The 12,879-nt window shown below is 42.9% G+C and overlaps 1 protein-coding gene across 1 annotated transcript in view; it reads right to left on the reverse strand.

Annotated features, from left to right (window-relative positions):
- insc (INSC spindle orientation adaptor protein) overlaps positions 1–12,879 on the reverse strand; it is a 38,737-nt gene that overhangs the window by 16,790 nt on the left and 9,068 nt on the right. Inside the window, exon 2 of the mRNA XM_086073974.1 lies at positions 4,966–5,058. Within this exon, the coding sequence (XP_085930100.1) occupies positions 4,966–5,024 (59 nt within the window). The 5' untranslated portion in view covers positions 5,025–5,058. The remainder of the gene's footprint in view (positions 1–4,965; positions 5,059–12,879) is intronic.

Consider the following 12,879-nt stretch of genomic DNA (forward strand, 5'->3'; position numbering starts at 1 on the left):
AGTGGTCCAAGACTGTGGGGACTCGTCTCAAAGCCTAAGCTCCTGCCTTTTTCTTTGCACTTTGCAAAGTCAACAAACGAGTGTATTATTTTTTTTTAACCAGAGGAGGCAATACTGCTGACAGAATGTTGACACGATTGAGGCATCTCCTCGTGACAGTCTCTTGGGAAATCCTCACTCAGCAACAAGAGGGGGAATTTGTGTGATAAACGCCCTCAAACTGTACGAGTCAGGGCATTTGTGGCTAAAAACGGCAAAGGTTGCATGACAACACACCACGGCCGTCCGTCTCTGAGCCAGACGTTCTGTCGGCCGACGTGGCGGAGTTAGCCTGCGGCATATGGGCAGGTGTGCAGCAGAGCAGATGTTGTCGTTCAAGTATGGCGATTAAAGCACAGCTGGAACTAATTTGCGACTGAGGGAGGGGCGTGGTTGCCCAAAACAGTCATATTTGAAACTTGCTTAAAGGCCTCAGATGATTTGAGTTGGAAAAAAAAAGAAAAGAACGCTTCATAGATCATGAGTGCAGGTTGAGCCAGCTTTGCTTTGTATCTACTGGATGATGAACATATGTTTTTGCACAGCCCAACTCCCTCCTGTTGTTTGCAACAAAGTTCCAACTGATACTTCAAATTAAAGAGACTTTGCCTTATAGGAGGCGTGTCAGATTTGTTTTCATCGGCGGCCAGATCATGGTTATGGTTGCCCGCAGTTATTATTGTTTTTGGCTCCATCTCAACAATACAGGAAAGGCTGCGTGGTGCTACTGGAAGTTATGTTTATGCTGCGCTCCAAGAACAAATACTTATGGCTAGCCATCACGTCTGCTAGCCAGAAGCTGAACTGCACTAATTTTTCTGTGAGTTTTCTGCCTCACAAGGCTTTAAACACTGATAAAGAACATATTTGATGTTTTTGGCCTCACAAGGGGCATTTCGCCGTCTGCTAAAGTTAAGCGCACACATCGGGCTGAGCAAACTATTAATTCCAGTATGCAGCTGATTTGATTATGATAACTTTATAGATAGTTTCAAACCAAAGTCTAGGAAATTTGTAGAGGAAATTTGTAGAGGAAATTTGTAGAGGAAATTTGTAGAGGAAATTTGTAGAGGAAATTTGTAGAGGAAATTTGTAGAGGAAATTTGTAGAGGAAATTTGTAGAGGAAAGTTCAGAGACGATAAGGACCAAACCAGGCCTGCGAGCCTTGGGTTTGACACCTACGCTTTGCATGACGCATTTGGAAGCCATTCATGCTCGTTTGCATGAATTCAGAGGATGTATGGACTTTTCTTCTGTCAAAGAAAAACATATGTAACTGTAAGCTGAGTTGTGTGACCTTTTCACAATAAGTATGGAATCAAAACCATTAAGAGCTACGAGGAGAAGACACTTGCGTCTAAAGCGTGCCAGTTGGTCCCAGAGGAATTCCTATAGCTAATAGCATTGAGGTGGAATTTCTGCAATATCGAAACAATTCCTTGGGAAACTAGTTTGTCCTTCGTTTTATTTTATTTCAGGAGCAAAGTTAAAACGGCAGCTGCGGCCGGCTGCGTTGTCGAAACAATCACTCACAAACTTACAGTATGTGAGGCATAATCCCACGCTTGTGTACGTGGCCTTGTGAGCCTTGAGAGTGAGACATCACTAAAGGGAGAATCAATCAATAAAAATAGCAATGGATGAAGCTGATGTATGTGAATAACATGGTAAATATTATTACTATAAGCAGAGTAGTGTGCATGCCAGGCCCGTAGCTGGCGGCGTGGTTATGTCAGTCATTAAGTCAAACCCACTGCACACAATAGAACCCAGAATCTTACATTCTGCCCCTCTGTTAGAGGCACTACATCTCCATACCATCAAGTGGCATCAGTCTACATTTGTCATTTTTTTAAAGTCTTCACTGCAGCGGTTTAAATTATTTGTTAAAAGAGGACAAAGTAAGCACCCCGCTACTCTTTATGTGTCGGATATGTTTTTCATGGTGGCCATGGCACCAATTTTCACATCCGCAAAAGACCACGAACAGAAGAAGAGCGTCCGGCATGGCAGCCCAAGTGGAAATGTGGGCAGAAAAAAAATACACACACACACACCCTTGTGGGTTTGGTTTGGACTAAAGGGGTAGAAACCAGGATATATCCAAAAAGAAGACAGTCAGTTTAATGAGAAAGGGAATTAAAGTTCCTCTGAATTGAAAATAAATGTCTTGTAAATTTAGAGAAGAATAATAGATGTCTCATGCACGTTTGTTGAATGCGTTGAAGCTAAACCTCACCAAACTGTCAGCAGTCAATCAAATATCCATAAGCACACATTTTGGGGGAATGCTTTCACATCCCGCCATCCCTACGTTTGAGCCGTAAATACATATCTGCTTAAAGCCTCTAGCGGCTGGAATAAATCCCACCGGGTTGTCGCGGGGCTTTCCACGACATGTCGAGAGGAGCTAGTTAGCTAGCTCGCAAGCCCTCTAAAGTTAAAGTACCGCTGATTGTCACACCCAACTAAGCGGGGCGAAATTCGTTCTCCGCGTTGGACCCATCCCCTGAGGGTGCGGTGAGCAGCAGGGGTTGCATTCGGGAATCATTTGGTGATTTAACACCCTAATTCCAACCCTTAACGCTGTCAAGCAGGAAGGTAAATGGGTCCCATTTTTATAGTCTTTAGTATGACCCGGCCTGGGATTGAACCCACGACCTCCCAGTCTCAGGGGCAGACACTCTATCGCAAGGCCGCTGAGCTGATCCACTCACTTGATTGGGGCGAAACTCGAAGGGCAGTGGCATCTCTGCTCTGATGTAGCAACTGCATTGACAATATTCAGTTGCAGATTTATTCACAAGCTCGTTTACCTGCCGATTGAGGAGAAGCACCTGTGGCTAAAACCAAATTGCGGCACGGATTTTACTTTCTGAACTTGCATTTCCCATCTCTGGTGGTTAACAAGTTGGACCTGGAGGAAAGAGTGAGGTGTTCTCCTCGTTAAGGCTTTTCCCAAGATTGAAACTGTCCCTTTATGGAGACATCTGCCAAAAGGAAAAGCGCAGTGGATTTGATTGCAGAAATAGACCGATTTAACCCGCTTATCCCACTTGGGTTGTTCTTTATGCTGCATTTAGTGCCATAGCAAAATTCGCTGTATCTAGACGCAGATTCATTTACTGCACCTAGTTCAACATTTATACTCTGTAACAGATTGCAGCTGCATTCACAGTATCCAAAGATTCTCCAGCTGGATTCACTATAATGCGCTTAAATCCCCCAGGCAGCGGCTCTGCCATCCGTTGGCCTGTGTATGAGACATATGAGCCATTGAAGATGGCAAAAGCACATGTTACTAATGGTACGTCTAAACACAGTACAAGTTTCGCTTTGATTTTGTCCCGCCCTAAGTTTACGTCTACGTGGTAACTGGATACCGTGCCCTCTGACTGGTCCATTTGGGTCCTCGTGGCTCGCCACGACAGACATATGACTGCCAGATGTTGTAGGCTGACCTTTCAAGTGAAGCCAGGAAACTGCATACAGTCAATTTAGCCGGCTTTCACGCTCGGCCTGTTGCGAATGTGATTGTCTCTCGTTTCTCCTGCTTTTATTTGGACACTACATGTCTGCTTACAAGAAATGGTCTCAATGCGCGTTTGCTCTCACGCTCTCAGGTCCAAAACATCCCTATCCTGATGGTGATTCAGTAAATCCCTGGCTGATAGTTTATCCAAAAACAGGAATTTTGAAAGCCACAAGTGGTCTAAGTTTTGGTTTGCGATGTGCACACAGATGTTTTGAGGTCGCAAGTGCATTTGCACATGTGTGGATAAGGTCTCCACCCCAGCACTACTCTAATCTTGTAAAACTGAAGGTACACAATCCATGTATGGTTAATTTTTCCATTTTCAATTTACTCTATACATGCAGAATGCAGGTGGGATGTTAAGTTAGTACTGATAATAGAATTTAGAATTATTTTAACTGTTATGCTGTCTTACCTGTCCACTGGAAATGTTTGATGTGTTGCCATACATATAACCATTGGGTAATTTTTTATTTTTTTTTAAAGAACAAAAAAGTGATAATTATTTCTGTATTTGTTTTAATCTAACCTAAAAAATTTTTTTATTTTTTTTATTTTATGGCTCTTTAACGTTTCGATTTTTGTGGCTCAGATCTAATACAAAATGAAAAACCGGGCATAAAATACGGTACTGGATTTGAGTTTAATATTTTATTTGTTGAATGATAATGTGTGTGTGTGTGTGTGTGTGCGCACAAAAGCTGCCATTTTGCCCAAAAGTCCAATTCCCACTTACTGGAATTTGTCAATCTCAAGCTGCTCTAGACAATATTATTACCATTCATCCTCTCGCTATGACGTACAACCACACAGCTCATCTCTGCTACATTATCAGGGGCTAAGGGGGCCAAAGTGGGCTGTGTACTTCTGGGTTGATGTTATTTTAGACTGTTATTGTCAAAATGGTGTTTGTTTGTGATGACTGTCTAGTGTTTGTCAGAACACGCTGTTAAAGCCTTTTGAAGAAACATACCGGGTGTCATCGGTTTATGATGGATTACGGTTTATGACAGAGCCCTGTGAATGTGATGTTGTAATTGTATTGCTAGTGTCATGCTGTGTCGTCTTTGGGACCTAATCTTTACTGTTTGGTAGAAACAGGGCTTCCGATTGGATCAGCAACTCTATGACAGATATGGCTACTGGATTTGTATTTTATTTTTTACAGTGAAAGGTCTGCAGCCAAGCCCTGATAGGACATTCCATTGTGCGGTTATGAGGCTTAATTCATGCTGGAGCTTTATGTATTCATTTCCATTTTGGGAACCGATCTTTCATATTTGCATCAGCTGCTCTTGTGACTGCTCCAGCCACTGGATTTTTCACAGTAAAGATCCACTGCCAAGCCCCATTGTGTCCGCGAGGCCTCCCTGTTCACCCTTCTACTTGCCTGCTGGGAGAAGACGATAGTGAGCTGCTCTGCCTGGAGCTGCACTGCGGCGTCGCCATCCTTTTCGTCCACCTTCCCGCTTCAGATTATCACCTGGAACACGAAGGAAACATTTAATTAGTCTTGCGAGGAGCAGGAACGACTGGCTCATCCACTTGAACGTCTCCGTATTGATCCGCCACCAAGTGTCCCCATTCTTGTCTTGCCTTTCTTTGGCTGCAACTAATTCAATTATGAATGAAATTCTCTGTTTGGAGTCGCTGCAAGGCTGCTGTAGTGCGCCAGCGGAATCATATTTCTTATCTTCTAATTTATTGGCTGGCTGCCAGCCAGGGCCGCTCGTTCTCTCTCTCTCTCTCTCTTCCATTGCTACTTTGAGCCTTAAGTGCCGCAACTTTATTCCACCCATTTTTATTGATGAATCCCGTTTGGATTAGTCCATTTTAGAGCGGGAGATGCCACGGATGCACTCTGCAAACCCCCCCCCCACCCCCCTTCACTGCCACCGCCTTCCGGAGAGTCGATCTCTAATCCTTTTTAGTTAATGATATCCTGCAAGGCGACTACTCATTTTGTGTTTACTGTGGAGTTGAATTTGCAACCGATAGTTAGCAACAAGTGACAATGTGTCTCACTCACGCACATCAGCGCATGTTGCATACGTCAGACTTTGTGGAAACTGTTTGGAGCAGTTCTCTTTTCTGTCCTCAGTGCACCAGAGTCCATAAAGGTCTTTTGTGGGACCTTTTTATGTTTCTTAGGAAGATGCGCTGCTACAATCTTTTAGCAGCCACATGGATCCCAAGATACAAAGGCCCTACTACGAAAACACAGCCACAGAGAAACATGGAGCTGCAGATTCTATTACCGACTATCGTGAGGATGACCACATGCAGAAACGGAGACCTGTTCTCATAGTTCTGAATGAAATACGATGACATCCACCACACATCTCAGCACGCCACAGAATCTGCCGTGTCTGCCGGCACCTCCATCAAATTCTCCAAAATTGCGTTACACCACCTGTGCCACAGCTTAAACCTGTTCTGAGCTGGTCTAAAGTCTGTTCAGTCACCAAATTGTGAGGCGGCTGGGGATGTGTTAAAGAAAACGCCCTTGGTCTTCCAGAAACTAGACTTTCCCCGGGGACAAAAATCAAGATACACCAGTTATGCCATCGCACTTGCACCGTCTAAAAATAACAGAGCCCTGAGTATTTGTTTTAAATTAAGCGTGGCACAGCAGAGCTGGTGGCATGTTGAACATCCCAGCGTGTCACACAAGCCGCAAAAGTTACATGACTCTGGATATTCTTTCAGAGATTAGAGAGCTTTGACAGCATTTTTGGCTAATTTCCATAAAAAGGGTGGACATTTCTTTTCATGTCTGGCGATGAAACGCAAGCCGCCCTTGCCTCCGGGTTTGGCCCCGCCGGTGGGCTGCGGTAAGGTGGACCAAACAAAGGACACCTCTGTTTTGGCTTCATGTCGCATGTCGGCTAAAACAACAAGCTCTCATTGCATGTGTATGAAGAAAATCGCATTCCAGAATCACTGCCACACTTGCATGTCATTTTTAAGAATAACTATACAGTAAAAGCTGTGTTGTGTTCTGTTATGACCTCCATCAAGGAAGTTACACTTTCTCAAACTGAGGAGTGGGACTTGAAATGGGGTAGCTTTTTTTGGCACGCCAGGGTAAAAATGGTTTCAGCGATTTTAATGATCACCAAGGCGACACACAGTTTCTTGCCTCTGTGTTATTTATCATTAGTTTTAGTACAGTATATGTCAATATAATGGCAGTACATAATGGATTTCAGAAAGTTTGGGAGCAGTGGGAGGAGAGACATTTCTAACTTCTTGGGTCTGAAAAAGTTTGCGAAACCTCGGTTTGCAGGGTTACACAAAAACGTCTCTGTAGATTTTGACAAAAGAAAACGAGGAGTAGCATACAAAACGCGAACCGTCATGCAAAAAAAGGAAACGTTACATACAAACAGGTTAACATACGAAAAGAAATGTGCGCAAGGAAATCTTCAAACTCTCGCAGACAAAAAACATAAGCAACAAACCTACCAAGCCGGATGCGAAACAGATGAAAGGTAATGTGTACAAATAAAACTTGACATATGAACATAAGAAAAGTAACACTGAAAGGTCGTGTATTAAATGTAAAGTAGACAAATTGAACACGAAATGTACAGAACGAAAAGGTAGGCTACGGTAACGGTGTGTAACAATGTCAGTCTTGAGTTGGCCGCAATACTGCTACAGTAAGTGAATACCAATAACAGAGTTACTCAAATTGAGTAATCTGTTGTATTCCAGAAAACTCAGAAGTCATTACCTACTGTGTTTTATCTTGCTATTGTTACAAGCCAACAAAAGGGAGCTATTATTATATTATACGGAGTTCAGCTTCAGTCTTTCACCCATTTGGTTTACAATAATACAACCAAGTCGGCTAGGGGCGCAAAAACTAGCATTTACGCTGCGGAGTGAGCTCACTGTCCCGCTTAGTCACCATCAAGCAGTCACTGTGTAAAAAATAAATGCTCAGTTGCTCTGATGTTGCTTTGTGGTGAGCTTGAACGACTCTTCGCAGACTCTGTGACAAACCACTGACATGACGATTAAAAAACAAATCACAGCGTTGGCTCAAATGAAGCATCCGCCTGGGCCCCGAAAGAATAACAGGGTGGAGAGCATCTTTAATATTAACGTTCTGTCAGACCGGGTTATCCTTTGCTTAGTAGTGCTTACAACATTTTTGGTTTGTGTTCAACTCTCTTGCGTGTACTGTTGACAGTCCACTAGGTCTTTTATCTCCAGTGGCTCTAAATACTCTGCATTCCACTGATTACAATGACATGTAGCTCCCGATCTCATGAACCCCTTTTACAAAAAGCTGCAAAAGCTGGTAGTTGCACATCATCTGTGTTGTGTATAAATGGCTCCAACATTGAAAGAGGGCTGGAAAAGTCTATTGTCTTCCAACACCCCAGGTATATACCCGGATTCTCCGCTAATCACCAAGTTTGGAGGGGAAGCCGTCATTTCACTTTGAGCCACGCGGCGACATAAATCTTGCTATTAACAACACGCCCGCAGCCTCCTGCAACCTAATGATGGGGAAACAGCAGTGAGCAGCTGACACGTCTTACGCCGGCTTGACGGGAAGCCCCGAAACCAGGAGGATGCTGACAGGTAAGCACGGGTGATGCCCTTTTCCGTGTTGTTTTAGTACACGAAAGGTGTTAAGGAAGACGAGGGGGTGACGGTATGGAACGAGGGAGGTCCATCCAAGACAGAACAGTGCAAATAACTAAAACAAAATTCTCCTGTGGGAAGACCATTTTCTTATGGTTTTGAATATGTGAACCTTGAGGTGTGATTTCTTTATCATAGTATTTCATAACCTTTACAGCATTGTGGTTAGCATTGCAGCTAGCATGTTAGCATTTATTCAATTCACATTTATAAAAGTATCTAAGACAGAAAAAGATGTCCTTGTGTATCTGCCTTAGTGCTTTCTCTACCGTTATTATCTGCGCGGACCGCAGTGACATGAGCTTAGTTCAAAGATTTTAATTGTGTATTACGCTTTTATTTTGGCTTCTTATTATTTATTTATTTTGGCGACACATATTCCAAAAGAAGAGAGCAAAGGAAAAAACTAAATCCAGGAAGTTATGTCAGTTGAAAAAAAAAGCCATATAGACCCAGCATACCAATATATGCACTATATTCAGATAAAAGCGGCTGAACTGGAAAAGTGATTTTTTTTTACCGTGGAAAACACTCCATCCCTCTAAATAGACGACAAAAGCAGAGTTCTTTTTCCACCCGATGAGATTGTACAGAAGCTATTTTCAGCACGTCACGGTCTGTTTTTTGGTCTTGTTTTGTTTCTGTCTAATACACTTTTATTGGTCTCTAGGACGGGAACCTTTTCACGTACACGCTGCAGACACAACCAAACACATGGCCTTGTAAGGCCTCACCATTCTATTCTCGTCTCACTGCATTCTTTCCCCTGGCATCATTGTAACGATAATATGGAGGAAAAAACTGACAATAATGGAAATGCGGCCATGCAGCAAGTAGCAAAACCATAAATGGCGAACATAAACATGGACGCACGCAACATTGCGGAGACAAACGAGGCCCTAATCATCGGTGAAGATACAATCTCTACATGATGTAAAATTTGTGGCTGACTAGAAGGAACTAATAAGTCGTTGCAAAACAGTATAAGCATTTGATGTCAGCAACATTAGAGAGTTGAGTTGAGTTATCTGCGAGATTATAAGTCAATGTTGCTGTTTGAGTTAGCAACCGAGCACCCAACAGAGTTCAAAGTGTCTCAATGGTGAATTTAAGTATTTCCCGATGGGTAGGGATAATGAACATGGGTGTGTACTGAACGTTGAGGAGTGAACCCATCAGCCAGTTTACTGTAACACTGTGGGTGTTCGTTGTTGAAAGTGCAATCTCTGCATAATGTCAAATCAGGCAACTCGTTTTCTGTAAGACTCCAGGCTTTAATTGATCTTCAACTGCTTCAAGAGTGCTGCTGTTTTGTAAAAACACGTTTGACTTCAATGAATCGAATGTACATATTTTGGAAGTTCGTAGCGGAGATTCGATTTCTGAACTTGAAAACTCTGATGTGCTAACCACTTGTCGATAGCGCTGCCTGAGGAAATACCAGAAATTCAGCTTTTACAAAGAGGATAATCATGTTAACGATGTTAGCTAGCATTAGCGCGCACATCTGCTATGGTCTTTTCACTGCTTCAAATGCTATCATACTAATAAAAACAGAGCGGTACCATACCTATATGTCCTGAGAAATGACCAGTGAAATATCCAAATGCATTTTTGCTGCTCGGCGAATAAATATTCAGACTAATTCAGAAGGAAAAAACAAATGAGGCAGCTGAGACTCTCCAGTAGGACTGAGAGACTTCTAAGAACTAGATCAGGGGCAGGGAAGGGGAATCACTATGGGTACATGACACCGGAGAAGCGACTGCCAGTGAGCCATCGGGAGCTGCTTAATAATGAATGAGGCCTGCAGGGAGGTGGTAGTACACACGGTTATTAGGGGAGAGTCATCCGGACGAAATTGGACACAGGCACATGGCCCGGCCGCCTAAATGCAGCAGTTGTAATCAGCCATAGCGAGTGGTCGCACATGTTGCTAACAGCTCTTGTCATCGACCCGCGGCACTTTACACTCAGCAGGCTGCAAACGTGTTTACACTCACAGTTTTATCGTAAAAATGTATTTTTAACGCAACTCCCACACCCGAAGCAGACCCCCCCACCCCCCCAAAAAAAACACACACACATAAGTCTGCTTCAGTTTTGTGTTTCCATTGTGAAGGTTGTGAAGGGCACCAGAAAAGCAAATCCATATGCCACTTTCATGAGAATCCTTCATTTATTGGACTTTTTACTGGTTACCATTGGCTATTTTCTAGGTTTCATTTTAAATGGCATTAAATTCCATTTACCCCCCAAAAATTAATTTTGCTCACTATTGTACCAAATGTGAACCAAAACCGTGATTCTCAAAGCAAAGTGCTTACCGAACCGTGCTTTCTTGGTGTAGCCTACTGTTACATTGGTAGGATTTACCCTCCCCAACTTGGTGGAAACAAGTTCAACGTGGCATCGCACTAAAAGTAGACTCCGTGTTTCTCCTATGAAACATCTGTTGAGAAACCTCAACACTGAGGTTTAGAGGAGATATAAACATATCTGTGATGCATTTGGGGTTGAAAGGACTGGAGGTTTGTCAAAACCAAAAAGATGACCTCAGTTTTTGCTGAGCAACCAACAATCTAAAAACAGCAGCAGCGCATTAGACACACCTCTCGCAGTTGCCGTTTAGCTCTCCGGCAAAGTTTCTGTGCAGCAGTTTCATGCTTTTTTTTTTTTTACTGCCAGGATTTAGGCCTTGATGACGACTCCAAAGTCAGAGCATTCTTGTAAATATGAGTTAAATGTAGCATTAGAAAGCTATTTGTTGAAGATTGAGACATCATCGCTCTCGTTAGTAGAACCAGAACTTTGTGGTTACACTTGCAAAAACAGCAATTTAACACTTGACATGGGCCAACCAAAATACCTTCCCGCCTCCTTCATTTCTTTGGGACAATGAAGGCTTTGTTGCCACTTTAGTTGTTTCTCGTCAGCGTTCAACTACGAGTTATGTTGATTTACAACCACGTCTGGCTTGCGGCGATGGCAGGAGCTGAAGTCAAACATCCCATAGATCAGTGGTTCTTAACCTGGGTTCGATCGAACCTTAGGGGTTCGGTGAGTCGGTCTCAGGGGTTCGGTGGAGACTCCGCCCCAGAGGTCCACCCCTCAGTCTAGTCTGCAGTTAGTGGGCACAGTCATTGAAAGCGTCCTGCTCTGAGATTTCCTACCGGTCCGCTTTGAGGTCGCTGGTTTATGCAGCAGAGTGAGACCTCCCTATTAGACCGCTTAGAGAGGGCTGTTAGTGACGCCGACCCCACGTCCACCTTGTTTGTTGATTTGAGTTCATGCACTGTGTTGGTTTTGTTATTTGAACAAGGTGATATGAATGAACAATTCATTTCGTGCACCAGTAAAAAAAATCATATTTAATTTTTTACTAAAGAAGGGTTCGGTGAATGAGCATATGAAACTGGTGGGGTTCGGTGCCTCCAACAAGGTTAAGAACCACTGCCATAGATATTGTCTTCTACTCTGTTTCCTTGATTCCTATTGATTTTTGGATGTTTGGATCCAAGATGGCCACGCCTTGTTCTTTTCGTCTCTCTCTAACAGACAGAACTGTCTTTCAAAGCTAGCTGTGATCGGGGTCAAATTTGTTAACTCACTACCAGCCACTGACAGTCCAACCCATTTTCTTTTGACTTTTAAGGATAGGGGCTTTTTTTAAGCAGGATATCTAGAGGTTTTGCATGTTTTGATGCAAGACACTGGTGGAGAATTTATAGTCAATGTTTGCGTCCTTATGTTGGTAATTTGGGGATGAAGCATTAGATTTGGTTCATGGTCCTTGCCATATCTCTACCTGTCAGTCATGATTTATTCAGTCTTCACACTTTCAAGGATAGGGACCTTGACAAAAAAGAAAAGAAAAAGGTAAGGTGTTGGTATTAGATGTGTTGAGCAGAGATACTTTTTTTGTGGTTGGACGTCAGATTTTTGCTTGGTCTCAATCACGTTTTATTTTTATCTAGTTTGACAATTCTTCAAAGTTTCAGACAGGGCTTTGTCACAGCAATTTGGTTGGGATGTTTTGACCAGAGGTACTTGTTGGGAATTTAAGGTTAGACATCACATTTCGATAGGGTCTTTGTCATCTCTCTTGATCAGTCACAAGAAGACCAACCTATTTCTTCAGGCAATCTTTGTTCAAAGCAAAATGTCTAGTTTTGCTACCAGACAGTCACAATCCAACCGATTTTCAAACCTATATGGCAGAGTTTTTTTTTTTTAATGTTTCATCAGGAGGCTGCAGGTGTGTTGTTAAATCATTCAAATTTTTAGAGACTAGCTACCTGTCCACAAATGTAATGTAAAAGTAAAGTAAGGGCCATGTTCCTTTTCAGGGTAGTTTTCAACATTACCGGTACTCACTGGCGTGCACAGGTAGACCCCTAGTGGTGCTCATACCCTTGCCCCTCTACCCTCTCTCAAAAAGTGTCCTTTGGAAAGTTCGTTTTATTTTTATTTTTTATTTTTTTTAAATAAACATTTTACTGGGGACAGGTGAATGTTGACACAGTCTTTTAGAAAAGCTGCATGATTAAAAAAAAAAACACCAATATGCGTCCCCTGCTCGCTCGCTTCCTTTGTCACGTTAACGCTATTTACCCACGGTCTCAGGGTGGGACACACACAC

The sequence above is a fragment of the Leptonotus elevatus genome, chromosome 4 (genome assembly GCF_054856555.1).
Source record: "Leptonotus elevatus isolate MCC_2025b chromosome 4, RoL_Lele_1.0, whole genome shotgun sequence".
NCBI lineage: Eukaryota > Metazoa > Chordata > Actinopteri > Syngnathiformes > Syngnathidae > Leptonotus > Leptonotus elevatus.